Raw genomic sequence first — 20,399 nt, forward strand, 5'->3', positions numbered from 1 at the left:
CTCGTGATACTATAGTGAATAATGCTTATCAGGACGGATTATGAGGGTTGGAAATGCAAAGGTAGAAGTTTTGTAACAAGGAAGGGAGTGATTGATTCTCCAGGATAGGAGCGGAGGCCTCTGGGACCATCAACGGAGAAGAGCCGAGAGCGGGACCCTACCCAGAGAAACAGAGATGGAGGCAGAGATGATGACACAGAGTGATGAAGCAACTGGGGACTTTGGATCCAGAGAGGGAAAGGGACTGTAGGCTGAAAACTGGGGGGAGGAGGGGGAAGTGTAGGGAGCGGATTTCTGGGATATACCCTTTGGGTGGTTGAGGATGCATGGAGGGGATTGGAACCATGGCAGTGAGATGATATACGATGGAATGAATGTAAACCTAAAGTTCTCCCATGTAAACTATCATATAATTCACAATAAAACATTTAAAAAAGAAAATTCACTCCATGCATACATGGACCAGAAATTAAAAAAAAAAAAAAATACAGATCCCCAAAGGATCTGTATTCCTATTTTCTCATCTTAAATGGTTTTTCACAGTTTTCAAATTCAATGCGAGGTTTTGTTTTTGTTTATTTCAGGCCGAATTTCAGGGCTTTTCTGCACTTGGCCAGTCTCTGGATGGGTCAACTTCTAACTGTGGTCCAAGAGAGCTATCAAGGAGGTAATCCTCAGGCCTCCCAGGACATGCATGCAGGAGAGCTCAGGCCCACAGGGCACATGCTAAATTTGGCAACTTTCTCCAAATTACACAAGGAGTGACCAGTGGAGGCTTCGTGGTTCTCAGTCCAAGAACCATCACTTCTCTATGACATCTCATTCCGCAGGGGCCAATTAATAAACACTTTCCTTTGGGGAACTGAGACAAATGAGCCGAGAGAATTTCACTGGCCATGCTTTATAGAGAAGGCATACAAAGAGGTTGACCAAGTTCCTCTCTAACAGGAAATCATCTGCCTCAGAGCCAGGAAGAGCAGGGGTGGGGGTGTGTGTGCTGAATCTGAGCAGGGCACTGTAGCCCAGTGGGTTTTCAGAAACTATGGTCCCCCTCCTCAAAACACAGTTGTATAGATGGACTTACCCCACTAAAAAGAAAACAAAACAAAACTTTGAGCACCTATAAATGGGGCCCAAACAACCCCGATTAATATTTAAAGCTCTTTGCACACTTTCTTTTTTCGAGCATAGCTAAAAATAAAGGCTTGAAATTTGAAATAATGTAAGCAAGTATTCACACACACACTGGGACTTTTCCCATATATGGCTGCATTATTCTTCAGTTATTCTTCGGCCAGATGAAGAGATGGCCAAAACCCAAAATAATCCTTCAGACATTTGAAAGGAGAAAGGACTAGAGAGTTGGTGAATGACAAACAATTGGGAGGTTCAATGGGGATAAAACCGGAGAGGGATTAGTTGCCATAGTACTTGAAAAACATGGGCACATGCATTTTGACACTGGACACCTTCTATAAAGGGACTGTTTGGCCCCCTGGCCTCAGCACAGAGGAAACTACAGTTGCGGTAATTTAAACATAAAGGGCTTAAAGAAGGAAACCAGTGCAGGGGCATGACTGAAAATTTAATTAAGGCCCTTCTCAGACTCGGATCTGTAATGGAGAGGAGGGCACATCTCAAGGTCAGAAAGGAAGGGAAGGGTCCACGTGACAGCGGGAAAAGGCAGGGATTCAGCTGCTGTGTGAGAACATAAATAGCAGAGGTCAGCTCTGGAGGTCAGCGTCCTTAGGACAGATGCTTCTTACAGTATCTGTTGGGTCCTACTTGAAGTGTATCATGCCATACCATGCCACTGTGTGTGACACAAGGTGGGAAAGCCACATCTGCAAAGGGCTTTCTGGAATGCAAAGCCACATCACAGATGCTCCCCTGGGAACAAGATAAATAAAGCACTAATATTGGAGTTACTCAGTGATGCAAACGATCAAAGGTTGGCAGTTTGAACCTACCCACAGGTGCCTCAGAAGAAAGGCCTGGCAACCTGCTTCCAAAAGATCAGCTTTGGAAATCTAGGGAAAGCACTCTACACACATGAGGTCGCCATGACTTGATGGTGACTTGTGTGGTGCTTTGGTTTTTGACTAATACGGAACCTGAAGGCCAGGGAGGATTCAGTGACCTAACACAAGGTCTATTATTTGCTGCCTAGTGAGAGAGGCAAGATTTTATGCTAAGCCCTTCCCCTACATCACAGAAGCCCTGGTGGCACTGTGATTAAGCATTGAGCTGCTAACTATAAGGTTGGCAATTGAAAGCATCCATGGGAGGAAGATGAAGCTGTCTGGTCCTGTAAAGATTTACAGTCTTGGAATCCCTAAAGGACAGTTTGCTCTGTCCTCTTGGGTCACTGTGCATTGACTGGATGGCATGGGAGTGGGTAATGTCTACCACCAGCAGCTGAGGTAACTATTATCCATACAGAAAGAAAGTCTCGGAGAAGTTGAGGGACACGGCTAAGGCAGGGCTAGCATATAAGCACTATCCGCTGAATTCCAAAGTCTGCTCTGTCTTTGTCTACTTCACTATGAGGTCTCACTGTAGGATCAGCACTGGACTGCTAACCACAAAGTCAGCGGTTCAAACCTACCAGCTGCTCCTTGGAAACCCTATACAGGGTCTCTATGAGTCAGAACTGACCCGACAGCACTCAGTAACAATGAAAGTGATGAGGACATGGGAGACAAAAGCACCAAAACCTCATGGCCAAAGAATCAATTCCGACTCAAGTGACCCTACTTGGGGTCAGTTCCCACCCAACACATCTCATCTCAGGCACAGCCACCAACACTTATCTGTCACCAGAGGCTCACAGGTTGCTATGATACTAGAACAGGTTTCCTCAGAGCTTCCAGATTAAAATGGGCTAGGAATAAAGGCCTGGTGGATCTAATTATAAAAAAAATCAGTCAATGAAAACTCTATGAATACCAGCAATCTAATCCCATTGTCATCATAAATTGGGGCAGCTCTTGAACAAACTAACAATGGAGGCAACATGTGAAACACACCAAAGATTCTAGGTGGCACTACTTGTTCATGATTTCCTTTTGTACGATCACCTAAAATGGGGTATCTACCAGGTGATCCTGAAGTTCTCCTACTAGAAATCCAGGGAAACTAGAGGATACGTAGGGTGGGTCTGAAATGAGCTGGAGTGATGAGATAGCGAAAGTGACCCTAAATACTTCCCCTGTACCAATGGGATCAGGCTAGAATTGTGATTTCACTTCCAAATCACTAACCTGGTGAGGCACAAGCCCAAGAGACGTTGGAGGCTCATTCATGCGGTCATCACTACTGCTGGCAATGGCATAGCCCCTAAGAAAGGGAGACAATTAAGAGTTGTTCATTTAATAAAGTTACACTTAGCATAATGTGGAAGAGGTCCTGTAAGATTCACAAGGATAATCAAAATGCCCCTGAGCTACTAAAACAATTATTTTCATGGGGTGGGAGTTGGGGGAAGGAAGGCAGAAAGAGGAATACAAAAACAAACAAAAATATAAAAAAAAAATAGGTTTGGAGTCAGAAACAGAGGCATTGGTGACCACAGGCAAATTGCTTAATGTCTCTGTGTGCATCATCCATAGAACAGAAATAAGGTGGTTGTGAGGAACAGAGTAGGAACCCATTAAATAAATCACCAAGTATGGTATTTGGCACATGATAAATTCATAAATGTTCACTCCATTTCTCTGAGATAGTCTTGTCAAACACCACAGCACAATTTTGTATTGATAATTTGAAACTGAAGACAATCTAATCTGAACTTCTTGAGCTAATATAAATGCCACCAAAATAGAGGATGGAGAAAGGAAAGTGAAGGATGCCTTGAGTAGGAGGGAGAGTGGTGTGAAGGACACACCTTGAGGACAATGGTGTGAAAAGTGTTTGTGTTACAGAGATGTCACCCAGAGCCTGAGTTGAACTGGTTCTTTGTGGTTCTGTCAGAATGGATATGGTGAATCCAGAATGGGCCCAAATTTGTGAACCAGCATGACAGCCACAACAGGAAAATTTATGTATTGATACAGTGTTAGAAATTTCACCTCCCTCTTAGAATGCAAGGGTAGTGGTGTGCTACATAGCAGCCAAATATCTTGATCAGCCAAGCTGGAAACAACAGAGCCCCACTCAAAGATGACGGTCAACCATGTTGTTCTGAGTATGTCACTCTCCAAAGTCCTAGATATAATCCAATCTCCCACATCAGGCTAGTGAGAAGGCCCACTACACCCCTTCTAAGTCTCCCATTCCTGGGCTTCGACCCATAATTTTTTCCATTGTGGCTATTGTTCTAATTCACCCAAATTAAAAAAATTTGAGTCTGTTCCCGATTTCACTGCATTGTCCACAAATGAACTGGTTTGAAGCCCTGGTTTTAAACTATGCCCAGGGCAAATATGGCAAAAAGAGGGTTCAGTGTTGAGGAATCAATCTGTGAATCAGTTCTCAAAATTTCATCCGAAATGCTTCCTGTCAGGAGGCAGCAATAAACAAACAAACTTAAGTGGAAATCCTCTCTCATACTTCAGACATACTATCAAGAGAGACCAGTCCTTGGTGAAGGACAGCATGCTTAGTAAAGTGGAAGGTCAGTGAAAAAGAGGAAGACCCCCAATGAGACGGACTGGCAAAGTGGAAGCAGCAATGGGTTCAACTGTAAAAATGACTGTGAGGATGGCACAGGGCCGATCAGTGTTTTGTTCTGGCGCACATATGGTCACTATTAGTCTGAACCAGCTCACCAGCACCTAACAATAACAACAACTGGGTGCACCTGTTGTTTGAACCCTAAGTAGGAGTTCATATTTACCCATTAATACATTGATCCAATGTGTTCTGGTCATTTTGAAACCTGAGTATGTCATTCTATTCTTCACTATCCCTGCTGACTTTGTATTTACCTGCCATTTTGCCACACTTGCCTTTATTCACCTTGCAGGTAAAAATAGTTACAAAGTCTGCTCTGTCTTTGTCTACTTCAATCCTGTGGTATACCACCTGAGACTTCTCTCAGAATTGGACCTGTACTTCTGAATTGGGTTTGTTGTTGTTGTTGTTATTGTTGTTTTAATGTTTTATTGTGGATTATGTGATAGTTTACATGGGAGAACATTAGCTTTACTTTCATCCTATCTTATAATGTTTCACTGCCATCAATACAATCCCCTCCATGCATCATCAAACAACCAAAGGGTATACCCTGCAGGTCCCCTGGTCATCAGCACACAGTCCCTCTCCCTCTCTGGGTCTAGTGTCCCCAGATGCTCCATCTCTCCACATCGTTGTCTCTGCCTCCATCTCGGGCATCACTGTTTCTCTGGGTAAGGTCCCGTACTCTGCTTTTCTCCCTTGATGGTCCCAGGGACCTCTGGTTCTGGACTGCAAAGTCAACCACTCCCCTCCTTTTGATACAAAATGTCTACCTTCACATTTCCAACCCTCACAGTCAGTTCTGATAGCAATTATTCACTATTGTACCACAAGAGACCTATCCCCATCTCCTTTCATCAGCCCCATCCAGACAGGTTGGAAACCACTCAGTGGGAGATTCTACCTTCCTCCATGCCCTCTGGATCTAGGATCCTTCTTGAAAGCTTGTAAGCCAGTCACTTCTTGCCTTTGTAGGGCTCCCCCCTTCCCCATTTTGGGTAGCCAGTGTGCAAGTTGCCCAGGGTGGGAATGGTCCTCACTGTAGAGATCTGTTCCCTCTTTTGAGCTACTGCATTCATAGGTGTAGGTCAAGGTCATCAAATTGTATCAGATTACCCTTTTTTCCCTCTTCTGTTTCTAGTTGAGTTCTGATCACCTAGCCATTGAAGCCAGGGCAAGTGGGTATTATCTGCAAGTGTGGGTGTTCTTATGCATTTGCCCTTTCTTATCAGCAGGACACTTCACTCTCCACTCTAGTTCTCTGTGGCTATGCCACTGAGTCTTGCCCCAGGAGTCCCCATGTCTCGCCATACTGCTGGCCAACCAGGTCTCCACTGGGTTCATAGGAATCTATTGAATGTGGTACGGCTTAGCTCGCAGAGAAGCATTGTTTTTAATACCCTTTGTGTAGGATTAGATTTTATTCTCAAATGTATTCTTTACAAAGAATTGTATGCTTATTAATATTTGATCCTTTTGGAGACAATTCCTTTCCATCTAGCTGAAATGAAAACCCACCCTCATGACCTAGGCTTGTTCCTGTAGATCCAGCTGTACTAGCCCCTGTCCAGCGTGTCTAGTACTGTTTAGCTCACATCTCCAGGGAGCCTGTTCAGCATTGCATCAGATTTTAGGGACCCTACAGTTATGGAATGAATGGTGTTCACAAAAATATGTGCTGGAATCCCAACCCCTATACAAGTGGATTATCTGTCTGGGATTAAAGTCTTCCTTGTTTTGTCAATGAGACATATCAGTATTGTTATTTTTGTTGGGTACCATAAAGTAGGTTCCAATTCAGTGACTGTATGTGGGATTTCTGAGGAGCAATTGCTGGGTTTGAGTCACCAACCTTGTGGTTCAAACTGGCCTTTCAGTGCTTGTCCTATATCACCACACCAGAACTCCATAGGATAGTCCTAAACCTATCACTTCTGAGATTTAAAAGGAGACTAGGCACAGAAACTTTGTTGCTGTTAGGTGACAGCAAGTCGGTACCAACTCTTAGTGACCCCATGCATAACAAAACGAAACAGTGTCCCGTTACATGACAACCTCTGGGCCCATTGCTGCTGTCACTGTGCCAGTATATCTCATTGAGGGTCTTTTTCTCTGACTTTACCAAATATGCTATCCTTCTCCAGGAACTGTCCCTCCTGATAATATATCCTAAATATGAGAGATGAAGTCTGGCCACCCTAGCTTCCAAGGAGCATTCTGGCTGTACTGTTTGTTCTTTTGGCAGTCCATGGTAATTTTAAAATTCTTCTCCAACACCATAACTCAAATATAAAATCAATTCTTCTAAGGTCTTCTTTATTCATGGTCCCACTTTCGCATGCATATGAGGTTATTGAAAATACCATGGCTTGGTTCAGGTTCACCTTAGTCTTCAAAATGACATTTTTGCTCTTCAAGATTTGAAAGAGGTTTTCTGCAGCAGATTTGCCTACTAATGCAATACGTCGTTTGATTGCTTGATTGCTGATTCCATGAGTGTTGATGGCTGATGCAAGCAAAATTAAGTCTTTAACAACTTCAATCTTTTCTCCATTTATTGGTTGTTTATTGGTCCAGTGGTGAGGATTTTTGTTTTCTTTACATTGAGGTGCAAGCCATACCGAAGGCTGTGGTCCTTGATCTTCTTCAGTAAGTATTTTAAGTCTTCTTCACTTTCAGCAAGCAAGGTTGTATCATCTGCATATCAAGGGTTATTAATGAGTCTTCCTCCAATCCTGATGCCACATTTTTCTTCATGTAATCCAACTTCTCAAATTATTTGCTCAGCATACATATTGAATAAGTATGGAGAAAGAATACAACCCTGGCACACACCTCTCCTAATTTTAAACCATTAGGTATTCTCTTGTTCTGTTTGAATACTGCCTCTTGATCAATGTACAGGCTCCTGATGAGCACAATGAAATATTTCAGAACACTCACTCTCCACAGTGTTGCCCCTAGCTTGTCATGATCCACACTACTGAAAAGTCCTTGTGTAGTCAATTAAGCACAAGTAAACACCTTTCTGGTATTCTCTGCTTTCAGCCACATCTGACATTAGCAATGATATCTCTTGTTCTATGTCCTCATCTGAATTCAGCTTGAACCTCTGGGAAATTCTCTGTCAATGTATGCTTGTAGCCATGATGGTATTATCTTTAGCAAAATTTTACTTGCACGCAATATTAATGATATTGTCTAATGATTTCTTCATTCCACTGGGTCACCTCTCTTTGAAATGGGCACAAATATAGATCTCTTCCAATCAGTTGCCCAGGTAGCTATCTTCCAAATTTCTTGGCATAGATGAGTGAGTGCCTCCAGTGCTGCATAAGTTTGTTGGAAGATTTCAATTTGTATGCCATCAATTCCCAGAGCCTTGTACTTTGCCAAAACCAATACACCTTGGACTTCTTCCTTCAGTATCATTGGCTCTTGATCATATACTATCTCTTGAAACAGTCGAACATCAACCATTTGCTTTTGGTACAGTGACTGTGTATTTCTTCCATCTTCTTTTGATGCTTTCTGCATCATTCAATATTTGGCCCAGAGAATCCTTCAATATTGCAAGTTGGGGCTTCATTCTTTTCCTTCAGTTCCCTCAGCTTGAGAAATGCTAAACATGTTCACCCCTTTTAGTTTTGTAACTCCAAGTCTTTGCACACTTCATTATAGTATTTGACTTTGTCTTCTCAAATTGCCCTTTGACATTTTCTATTCAGCTCTTTTACGTCCTCTTTTCTTCCATTTGCTTTAGCATCTTTATGCTGGAGAGCAGGTTTCAGAGTCTCTTCTCACATTCATTTTGGTCTAGCAAGCATAAGTGGAGAAAGATTGATATCACATAGAGATCACCAAGGAATAGAAGAAGAGGAGCTAGAAGAAAGCTACAAGGGAGAGAAAGCCCTGAATGCAGACTTCTAACTGCGTTTGTTGTTGTTAAGTGCCGTCAGGTTGGTTTTGACTCATAGTGTCCCTGAGTGGGGTTTCCGAAGAGCAGCTGGTGGGTTTGATCTGCCTTGTGCTTCACAATCCTGTACTTATCCTAGGGTGCCCCATTGGAAGTGCTCTAATTTCTGGGACAGTTGAAATGGATTACTGTTTGTTAAAGCACCCCCAACCCTGCTGGTGGTATTTCTGTCCTTTCTTGTTTAGATAACTAAAACAAGCACCCAAATCAGACACCACCCGAACAGGCCAGGTGTCCCTACCTCACCTGTGGTCATCTTTTCTTTTTCCTCCTCCAACACCATAACTCAAAACCACCAATTCTTCTACAGTTTTGCCTTTCTTTTTTTCTTTCTTTCTTTTTTTTGTAAAGTTTCTATTGTGAATTCAGTGAAAATTTACAGGACAGATCGTCAGTTTTACATTCAACAAATCATATGCTTTGTTTCATTACAATGATTATAATCACTTCTTTGTACCATCAGTTAACAGTATTTCTCTCTATTCATTTTAGTTCTTTTTTTTTTTTTAATACTCAGGCATATATAATAATTTAAACCACCAACCAAAGGGCACATTCTGCAAGCCTGCCTCGTGGCCACCAACTCTCAGTCCCTCTTTCCATGAATCTAGAATCCTCAGCTGCTCCATCTCTGGTGTCACTGGATAAGGTCCCGCATTCTGCTTTAGCTCTTCTCCCTTGATGGTCCTAGGGTCCTCTGTTTCTGTACTGTAAGGTTAACCACTCCCCTGTTTTTGTTACAAAACTTCTACCTTTACAATTGTGACTGTCGCAATTAGTCATGATAGCAATTACTCACTACTGAATCCTAAGAATCTTATCCCCATCTCCTTTTACCAGACTCATTTAGACAAGATGAAAACTATTCAGTGGGGACGCTATCTTCCCCCACACACCCTTAAACTAAGCTCCCTCTTGAAACCTTGTAAGCCAGTCACTTTGTGCCCTTAACTGCCCCCTCATTTTAGCTACCAATGTCTAAGTTTACCATCCCTCTCTACCCTGTATACAGAGGGGATAGCATTGATACTTGATCTGAACTTGTCCACTCTTAATGCCATTGTCTGTTTACTCTTCTGTCTCTGTCACTAACCTGTGAACTCCTTGATATTGGGACATCTGATTCACTTCATCCCCAATACCTAGCAATGAGCCTGGTTTCAAACAGACATTCAAATTATTAGCAAATGTGCCCATTCATTCAACAAATATTTTTTGAGCATCTATCTTAGGTCTAGCAATGTTACAGTGCTAGTGGTACAATAGGGAACAAAAGAGACCAACCTCCTGCTTTTTTTTTTTTTTTGAGTTGTATTCTGCTCTGTTGAATGATCAGACAAATGTATATATGACTCAGTAACATGAATGAGTGAGTGAAAAAAGTTTCAGTCTAGGGCTTGGGTGGTTTTTTGGTGCTACTCTAACAGAAATACCACAAGTGGGTGGCTTTAACAAACAGAAATGAATTTTCTCACAGTTTAAGGGGGCAGAAGTTCAAATTGAGGCACTGATTCTAGGGACGGCTCTTTCTGTCTGCTCTGGGGGAAAACCTTGTCACAGCTTCTCTTGTGTTCTTCTTGGCTTTCCGTGAGGACTTCCTCATGGTCTCTATCTTTCCTCTATTCCACGCCTAATTTGCTCTTTTGTATCTCAGATGTGATTGGTTTAAGACATACCCCACTGGTGTCACTAGGGTTAGTGGTACCCTTCTCCCCATGGACCTCCTCCTGCCCCAGATCAGACGGAATCCTTAATCATGTTTATTATCCATTTTAATCATATAGTAATTGCGATAAATATATCTGTAAACTTCTTATATGTAATATTTCTTAGATTCTATGAATACTAACAACAAATTTGTTTTGTAAAATTTTTCTACATTGAATTACAACATTACTAGTTAACTGAAAAAAAAAAAAGAACAAAAAACTTATGTAGCAAGAAGAGCAAAAGAGATCACAAAGAATAAGGCACAGAAAGCTTTTTATTTGTATTTAACTCCAAAGTGCCTATATTAGATACAAGAGGTCGTCTTTTCAACTGCATAGAAAAGCTCTGAGAAACAAAATAAATAAAATGTTGATGCTAATTTGCATATGGGTCTTCAGAGAATTGGAGAATATAAATCTTACAAAAGTTTTATACTTTCCTGCCACTATGATAAACAACACAGCGTGGTGTTTACAGTATGGAGCCAAATTGGCTAAACTAGATCCTGGCTGCTTCAGCACTGACTGGGTAAGTTCCAGCAGATGACTTAGCTTTTCTCTCTCTCAATTTCCCCATCGTAAAATGAAACTAATAATAAACTGTTTGCTGATAAGTTTGTCATGCAGGTTAAACAAGTTATTATCTGTACAGTGCTTAGAACAGTGCCTTTGGTTGGCAGGTTGGTTATGCGCCGTGGAGTTGGTTCCGACTCATAGCAGCCCTGCATAGGGTTTCCGAGGCTGTAAATCTTTACAGAAGCAGAAAGCCTCATTTTTCTCTTACGGAAGAACTGACCCAACTTGTAACCACTATGCTACCAGAGCTCCTTAGGGCAGTATCTAACACTAAGTAAGCACTATATATTGTTGTGTGTCAATGAGTTGGCTCCAACTCATAGTGATGCTGTACAGGGTTTCAGAGAGCAGCCGGTGGGTTTGAACTGCCTACCCTGTGGTTAATGGTCCAGTGCTTATCCTACAGGGCCAAACCTGGACTCAAGCACCATGTAAATATATGAAAAATAAAATAAATCACAGTGTAATTGTCATATATAAAGAAATCTAGACAGCTGCCACTGAGTTGATTCCAACTCTTGGTGATACCACACATGTCCAGGTAGAACTGTGCTCCACAGGGTTTCTCAGTGGCTGAGTTTGGGGAAGTAGATCACCAGGCACCTCTGGGTGGACCCAAGCTGCCAACTTTCAGTTAGCAGCCAAGTGACAAGCCTTTTGTGTCATCCAGGAACTGTCTCATGTCAAATATTTGGGTGTAAATATCCATTTGACTTCAATCTGGCATGACTGACATGTGGTAGCATGGTTTTGTCCAGATAGAGAGAATCTTAAATTATTTTAGCATTTTTTTTCTTTTCTCGCCTCTTCTTTTCCTGTCTTCTTTCTAACTACACTGACTGTTTTTAAAATTAATTTTTGTGTCACTTCTACTTCACTCAAGAGCATGTAACTCTATTGTTGAGAAGCATGCCAACTTTTATGTAGGGAAATAACATATATACAATGTGTTGTAGACTGAAAAAGGAGCCCTAGTAGTGTAGTGGATTAAGAACTGGGCTGTTGACTGCAAGGTCAGCAATTCAAATCTATCAGCTGCTCCACAGGAAAAAGATAAGGCTTTCTGCTCCCATAAAGATGTACAGGCTCAGAACTCTGTACAGGGTTGGTATGAGTTGGAACCAACTTTGCAAACCACCACCACCATAGACTAAAAAACCCAAGGTCAAGTTGAAACAAAAGCCATCAGACCACTTAATTTCTTCACACTCCCATGTAAGCCTAATACACTTTGAGTACTTAATAAGTTAAACAGTATTTTTAAAAATTAGAGTAGAAATAGTAGACTAGGTGGTCAGGACCTGAGAGTAAGTAGAAAAGCTGGGTAAAGCATAAAGAGCTATACTTGAAAGCATCACAAATCTACCAAGGTAAGGAAGAACTGGAGAGCCAAGAATTGTAAGAGGATAAAAGCCTGTAAAGGTCAACAAGGGTCACTTTTCCCCAAGAAATGACTGCCAGTAGAAGTCCTGCCTATGAGGATCAAAAACTCAACAGTGATACTGGCAGCCTCCTGGGGAGGCGGGCAAACTGGAGACTGAGGCCTGTCAATAAGGAGAAATCCTGTAAAATGTGCACAGCTTTGGTATGGGATTTGGACTCCTGATGTGGCGCTGTAGGATCAGTACTGAACTGTAAAGGCTGACAGTTCAAACCAACCAGCTACTCCTCAGAAATCCTATACAGGGTCGCTATGAGTCAGAACCAACTGATGGCACTCAACAACAACAATAACGTGTGAACTAGAATGCAATAGCATTATTTTCTACTCATCATCATGTATGGGTGTGTGGGTGTGTGGGGGGTTATGTGTGGGTGTATTGAAAACTCTATTGTATACACTGCCCAGATTCAACAATTTCCAATACATAGCCAACCCCCGTTATCTATATCATCACCCTTGTTTTTTCTCCTTCTATTGGATTATTTTAAAGTAAAGCAAGCAAGTTTGTATCATCTGTATATTGCAGGTTGTTAATGAGTCTATATAGTGAATAAAAAAAAATGAGTATGGCAGACCCACAGCTGGTTTCCCACTCAACATCCATTCTTCCTCTTCTCTCTCACCCCAATTTTATTCAGGGAGACAATGTGCCTGACCCTCATGTTTCTGTCTTTCTTGCAGCTACAAGTGATCATGTCACACAGGAAATCAGAATCAGTGAGCCTTCTAGGAAAGTTACTTCAAACAGAACAAACTCGGCTGACCACTGCTACCATTCCTTTCTTCTTAACTGTTAGAGAAGCAGTAACTATCTTGTAACTACAAGCTGACAAGAAGAAGGAAGAAAGCCAAGAGTGGCTGAGTGAATAATAAGGAAGAGTCTGCATTAGTGATGGCAAAACAGAGCCTTTGTGCCACCCGTGAACTGCCTACCTCTGACTTCCTGTTACGTAAGAATAAATCCCATCTGCCTGCAGGTGGGTCTCTGTTGTTAAGTGTGCCTTTGGGTTGGTTCTGAACTCAGTGACCCAGTATAGGGTTTCCAAGGAGCGGTGGGTTTGAACCGCTGACCTTGTGGTTCAAACAGACTTTGCAGTCCAGTGTTGTATCCCATTGCACCACTCTGTTACATATAGCCAAATGCAATTTCTAACATAGGATTCATGCATTATCTTATGTTTATGGTAAACCATATAGTGTGTGCTAGTAAAGAATTCAAACATGAAGACCCTAAGGTCCCATCAATATAAATTAAAATAGTTTTTCTTCTCATCAGTTACCAAGTAGCATTAGATTTCATCTCCACAAAGATGCAGGTGTGCAACCCCAAAGATCTCATGGCATATTCTTTACCCCAAAGAAGCAGAACAGAATTTGTTTCTAATTTTGCTTTTTTCCCCTTTTAACTGTGGTAAAATATATAACTGAAAATTTGCCATTTTCACCATTTTTTTACATAAATTGTACTGAGGTGGCATAGATACGTATATAGCAAACTATTTGCCATTTCAACCATTTTTATGTGTACAATGCAGGGATATTAATTATACCCACCATTTTGTGCAACTATCAGCACAATTTCCAAAAGTTTTTCATCACCCTGAACAGAAACTTACTACCTCTTAAGCAATAACTCCACCTAATCATGATTCTTTTAGCACAGAAAGAGCAATGTAATTCTCAGAGGAGTCAGACTCAAAAGAGGCCAAGGGAGACACTTTTGAACAACTGCTTATGAAAGCTTCCTTTGTTTCAACAACCATCTCCAAACAGCAGACTCACCCTTCTGGATGCTGCAAAACAGAAACCATCAATTCCACTGCCAAGGCTCCTGCAATCATGGCCAGACCGGGGCGGCTCACAGTGCACTGCTGGTCCAAGGTCCGGTCTCGGGTTGACTGGAGAGAGACAGTCCACAGGATAAAAGCTGTATTCTGCTGAACATTGGCTGTCTGAAGCATGAATTGCTTCCATGACACAGCTATCCAATATAACTAAATGGTCATCTTGACAAAGGATATGCAGCCTCAGGTATTATTTCATGCTAGTATTAAGAAAAAACAAGATACATAATTGGGTAATTAGCAACTATGAATAAATTAAATATTGAAGGACATCCACCAAAAATGATGGCCTGACTGGATCTTCGTTGTCGTTGTTGTTAGGTGAAGTAGAGCGGGTTCCGAGCTCAGAGTGACTCTATGTACAATAAGATAAAACAATTCCGACTCCATCGTTGTCATGTGTGAGCCCACTGGTGCAGCCACTGTGTCAATCAATCTTGCTGAGACCTACTTTATGCTCCAGTAACTAACCCAGTTCCACTCTTCTGTGCTTAGAGTTAAGACACAGAGACAAAGAAAGAGTAACCAAAGGACAAGTCTCTGAGTCTGCCCTGTCATCCTAACTAAGGAGCTCGTGCCGTTCACTCTTGCAGTCCTTGGTTTGGGTGTCCCTCTCACAGTATGGGCCTCTCATCACCCTGAGTATGATCCTAGGGCTTCAATGCTCCTTAAAAGCGAGGATGGTGAGACTGTGGCTTGCTGACTTGGGACACAGTTATCAGGACAGACAAATCGCTAGAAAAGGACACGGTGTTTGGTAGAGTAGAGGCCAATGAGAAAAAGGGACACCCTCAGTGAGATGAGAGCTACAACAACCACCACAATGGACCAAACAAACTAACAATCATGAAGACGGCATGAGACTGGGCCACATTCAGTTCAGTTAGACACATGGTCGCTGCCAAGTTGGAGCTCACTCAATGGCAACTATATACTGTGGTTCTTAAACAAAAGTCTTCATTAGTTCAACCAAAGAAATCCCCATCCTCCCACTCTGGGCAAGCTAAGAGCTAAGAGGTGGTTAGGGAATGACTCTGAAATTTCCATCTTGTGATCAGATGTGTCGTTACTGTAACTGATCCTTAATCCTTTTTGTTGGCAATAATGAAATAGCAGAACCAATTGCATGAATAGTATAATACCCTACAATAAGTACTGGACTGCAAGCCACAAGGTCTGTGGTTCAAACCCACAGCTGCTGCACAGGAGAAAGATGAGGCTTTCTGTTCTTGCATAGGTTTAAAGTGTTGGAAACCCTATACAGGGTTGCTATGAGTCAGAACCAACTCAACGGCATTTAACAACAACGATATATATGAAATAAACTATTATAACAACTTGATCAAGACCATAGCCATTCTCCTTCACATGGGACAATGGTGATGGTGTGCTGTTGTGTTAGTTTTGAACCATAATGACCCTGTATAGGGTTTTTGAGGCTATAAATCCATATGGGAGGAGAAAACTTCATCTTTCTTCTGAGGAGTGACTGGTAGATTTGAACTGCTGACTTTGCAGTTAGCAGCCCAGCTGGTAATCCATTATGCTATTAGGGTTCCTTCAAAGAAGACAATATTTACTTTTTTTTTTTTTTCCTTTAAATTGGAAGCCAGTCATCCAAAATACATATGAATTTTAAAGGAACACACTTAAAAGGAGGTGAGAAAGTGCTTTACTTCACCAGAAATTGTTATTTGTACTGATAAAAGGCCATTCGGACAGACTCCTGACTGGTGTGTTGTCTTCAATGCTACAGGATTACAGGATCATCCATTTATATAGTGGTGCTGGCTGGTCCAAGAACCTTCACATGTAACCACCTTACACTGTATTTAATGAGTCCTGGTGGCACAATGGTTAAGCACCCTGCTGCAAACCAAAAGGCGAAATTAGCAGCTCAGTGCTTATCCCACAGCACCACACCTGAATTCTTTACATGTAAGTAGGTCTCCTATATGGCATGGGACGTGCTTATACTAAGAAGTTACTCATTGTTTACCTGAACTTTAAAGTTAACTGGGATTCCTGTGTTTTTACCATCCTACCCCATCTTGTAAGGAGCTCTGGTAGTGTAGTGGTTACGAATCGGGCTGCGAACCTCAAGGTCAGCAGTTCGAAACTACCAGCTGCTCCACGGGAGAAAGATGAGGCGTTCTGCTCCCGTAAAGATTAACAGCCTCGGAAACTCTGTACAGGGTTGCTATGAGTCGGAACCGACTCCACGGCACACAACAACAACAACAACAGCCCCCATCTTGTAGAGACACGGGGAGCCTGAGAGATTTCACTGGAATGACGCAGTGAGGCGGCATCAGGAGCAGGCTAGCACCTGGGTCTTTACAACCTCTCGAGCACAAGAGCTAATGCTGAGCTAGCAGGGACAGTCTACCCTGCAGTTTCCTCAGTGAGTTTCCCCACAACATGGTTGGCATCTGAATTGATAATAGTGACTAGGGAACAGCTGCACACAGTTGATGATGCCAATCAAGGCTCAGGGTGGGATAATGTCCTCTCCAGAGAAATGGAAATGTCTGCTCTTTGTTAAAAGACAATACAGCAGTCATAAATTAAAGAGCTGGGTCTCTTTGCCCCAGTGAGCAAGATAGCCTTAAGAAATAACTGGAACCACAAAGAAATCCACTTACATCTCCGGGGGCCACCACATCATTACAGAAATAGCAACCAAGTTTGTAGCCAGGGATGTTGGCAAAAAGGGATGAGCCTAGGAGGTCGGCAGATGCCACAGGGTGGTTGGGACACAAGTCCCCAGCTTCCTGCTGCTTAGGTTTCTTCAGGCCATGTCTCATGACCACAAATGTGTCAAATCCCAGGGCAGCATTGATGACCAGCTGCAGGTGTCAAGGAATAAAAGAAAATGGTTAAGCTAAGAGACATATATGTTTCAACCAAGCCATGGTTAATTTCATATTTGGTCAACCTATTTATTTCCTAAGTATTTACATGTGCATGTAATTAGAGTCTACAAGCTAACGCTAAAAGTTACTTAATACTGAAGGCTTATTAAATCCTAGTGTGGCACTATAAGGTAAAGCACTGGACCACAAGGCCGATTTGAACCACAAGGTTGGCAGTTCAAACTCACCAGCTGCTCCTCAGAAACCATGTACAGGATTGCCGACTTGGCAGCGCTTAACAACAGCAACGTTAAGTGAAAAAATTTGACCAGTGATTTCCACAAATCATCCCATTTAATTTCATTTTAAACTCCCTACAAACATTTGCCATTTATAAATGAGGATAATGAGAGTCAAAGAAGTTAGTTGTGTAACTTGCCCATGATCACTTAGTGGGTAAGAGGCAGGGTAGGTATACATAATCAAATCTATATAGTTCTCAACGGAGCTCTGGTAGCATAGTGGTTACGAATTGGGCTGCTAACCTCAAGGTCGGTAGTTCAAAACTACCAGCTGTTCCGCTGGAGAAAGATGAGGCTTTCTGCTACCATAAAGATTTGCAGCCTTGGAAACCCCATGCAGTGTCGCTATGAGTCGGAACCGACTCCATGGTACTTAACAGCAACAACAACATATAGTTCTCAAGCCTGTTCTTTGCAACATTATGCTATACTCTGCCATGTCCACAGAGTTTTATAGTTTATATTATACTTTATTGAATTGTATAATTCATATAGTATATCATTCATTCCCCACAAACATTTAATTAATTTTTTTTTCATTTATTCCATAAGATCTTAATTGTAATTTAACTTTTCTCCCCAAATTTCTGATTATAAAGTTTAAAAAAATAAAGAAAAACCACATTAAAAAACAAGTAAATCTGTCCATCTATAGTCAGTTGACCTTGGACAAAAGGCTAAAACACATTCAATGGGGAAGGGATAGTCTCGTCAACAAATGGTTCTGGCAAAACTGGAAGTCCATTTGCAGAAGAATGGAATAAGACCCATATCTCACACCATATACAAAAGCAAACTCAATGTGGATTGAAGACCTAAATGTGAACCCTAAAACTATGAAGATGATCATCGAAAAAATAGGGACAAGACTTTTGATAAATGGCATAAATATGCTATCAAACATAAATGACAACACACAATGCACAAGACAAAATAGATGACTGGGGCCTCCTAAAAATCAGACACTCATGGGAATCAAAAGATTTCACCAAAAGAGTAAAAAGAGAACCCACAGACTGGGGAAAAAGTTTGGCAATGACATACCAGACAAGGGATTATTCTCTAAAATTTATAGAACACTTCAACACCTTAAGAAGACAAATAATCCAGTTCAAAAATGGACAAAGGAGAGTAACAGATACCTCACTAAAGAAGACATTCAGGTAGCCAACACACATATGAACATTAGTCATTTTTGTTGTTAAGTGCTGTTGCCATTTATAAAAGGCAAATGTTTGTAGGGAGTTTAAAATGAAATTAAATGGGACGATATGTGCAAATCACTGGTCAAATCTTTTCACTTACCATTGCTGTTGTTAAGTGCAGCCAAGTCGGCAATCCTGTATGGGATTTTCCGAGGAGCAGCTGGTGGACTTTAAACTAGCGACCTTGTGGTTCAGAGTCCAGTACTCAACTGACAGCGCCACACCAGCAGCCATTGCTGCTGTTAAGTGCTGTTGAGTTGGTTCTGACTCATAGCAACCATGTATAGTATTTCCAAGGAGCGGACTAGTGGGTTTGAACTGCTGACCTTGTGGCTCAAACTGAGCCAGTGCATTATCCTGCAGCAGTAAATGTAAATTTACCAAGACTCCATGTAAATCAAAACAACAATGAGGTTATCATGTTACCCCAACATTGATAATAACACTCAAAAACAGAGAAAACAAGTGCTGGTGAAGGTGTGGAGAAACTAGGACCCTTCTACATTGCTGGTGGGACTGTAAAATGGTGCAACCACTGTGGAAAACAGTATGACGCTTCTTCAAAAATTTGGAAATAGAAATACCTATGAGCCAGCAGTCCCTCTGCTTGGTTGATATTCCTTTTTTTTTTTTTTTTTGGTGGATATTCTTAAGAAATAAGAGCTGTGAAACAAATAGATATATGCACAACATGACAAACATTATCTGAGACCACTGTTGTAAAAAGTTAAGAAAAGGTTTTCTGGCTAAAAGAAACATTCTATGATGGTTACCAGGGATGGGAGGGAAGGGAAAAATATTCACGGAGCAGAAAGTTGAAGGCAGTGGAAGACACAGGGAGGAGAGCAATACAGTGAATAGAGGTAAATACTGTTAACTGATGGGACATGGAGGGGATTGCAATCACTGTACTTACACCAAGTGTATGATTTGTTGAATGTGGGATTGATGATCTGTTCTGTAAACTTCCACTCAATTCACAATAAAAAGTTAAAAAGAAAACAAAAATTGCTCAAAATCCCACAGTTCAAACAATTACTATTAGTTTGGAATGTATCTTCTGTAAATGTCTCTCTGTTTGTCTCCCTTCCTCTTTCTCCTCCTCTTCTCTCTCTATTTTTCTGCCCCTCGGTCTCTCTCTACACATGCATAGTCATGAAGAAAGTCATATATGCATGATATTGTGCCTTAGTTAAATGTAACATAATATGCTCTTTTCATATCATTAACATTGTTTTAAAACATAGTTGTAAGAACAAACAAGATGGTGGATTGGGTGGAAGTGTGGTAAGGAGTTCCGCCAGCAACAACACAGAATACCCAACCAAGCAGGCTCAGAGGATGATCCCAGAACTCTGAACCACAAATAAAGGAATATTTATAAGGTTGGAAGGCTTACAGCTAGGGGAATTTGTGTCAGAAGCATGAAATCCATTGCTTTCTAGTTTGAAACACTCAGCTGCTCCAGGAGCCACCATCTTGGGTGGCCCATCAGCAAATGATGGTTCTGTGCACTTTTCTCTCCCGAGCTTAACTTTATTCACTTCACTGTGGTCAATTCTACTTTGAGGCGGCATTTTTTAACCCCAGTCACATTCTGAGTGCCTTCCTACCTTCCGGTCCTGTATCTGACAATGTTTCTCTGCTATTCACAGAGCTTTCAGTGACTAGCAATTCAGAAGTAGTTTGTCACTCTTTCTTTCTAGTCTGTCTTTGTCTGGAAGCTCATCTGAAACCTGTCCACCATGGGTGACCCTGCCAGTTATTTAAAATACTGGTGGCATAGCCCTCAGAATCACAGCAACTCAAGC

The 20,399-nt window shown here is 41.6% G+C and overlaps 1 protein-coding gene across 1 annotated transcript in view; it reads right to left on the bottom strand.

Annotated features, from left to right (window-relative positions):
* Positions 1-20,399, bottom strand: part of ATG7 (autophagy related 7) — a 341,931-nt gene that overhangs the window by 248,900 nt on the left and 72,632 nt on the right. The window contains exons 13-15 of the mRNA XM_006872202.1: positions 16,872-17,075; positions 14,165-14,280; positions 3,264-3,339 (exon numbers count right to left, since the gene is read on the bottom strand). Coding sequence (XP_006872264.1) covers positions 3,264-3,339; positions 14,165-14,280; positions 16,872-17,075 — 396 coding nt within the window. The remainder of the gene's footprint in view (positions 1-3,263; positions 3,340-14,164; positions 14,281-16,871; positions 17,076-20,399) is intronic.

This window comes from Chrysochloris asiatica, unplaced genomic scaffold (genome assembly GCF_000296735.1).
Source record: "Chrysochloris asiatica unplaced genomic scaffold, ChrAsi1.0 scaffold00186, whole genome shotgun sequence".
Classification (NCBI taxonomy): Eukaryota; Metazoa; Chordata; class Mammalia; order Afrosoricida; family Chrysochloridae; genus Chrysochloris; species Chrysochloris asiatica.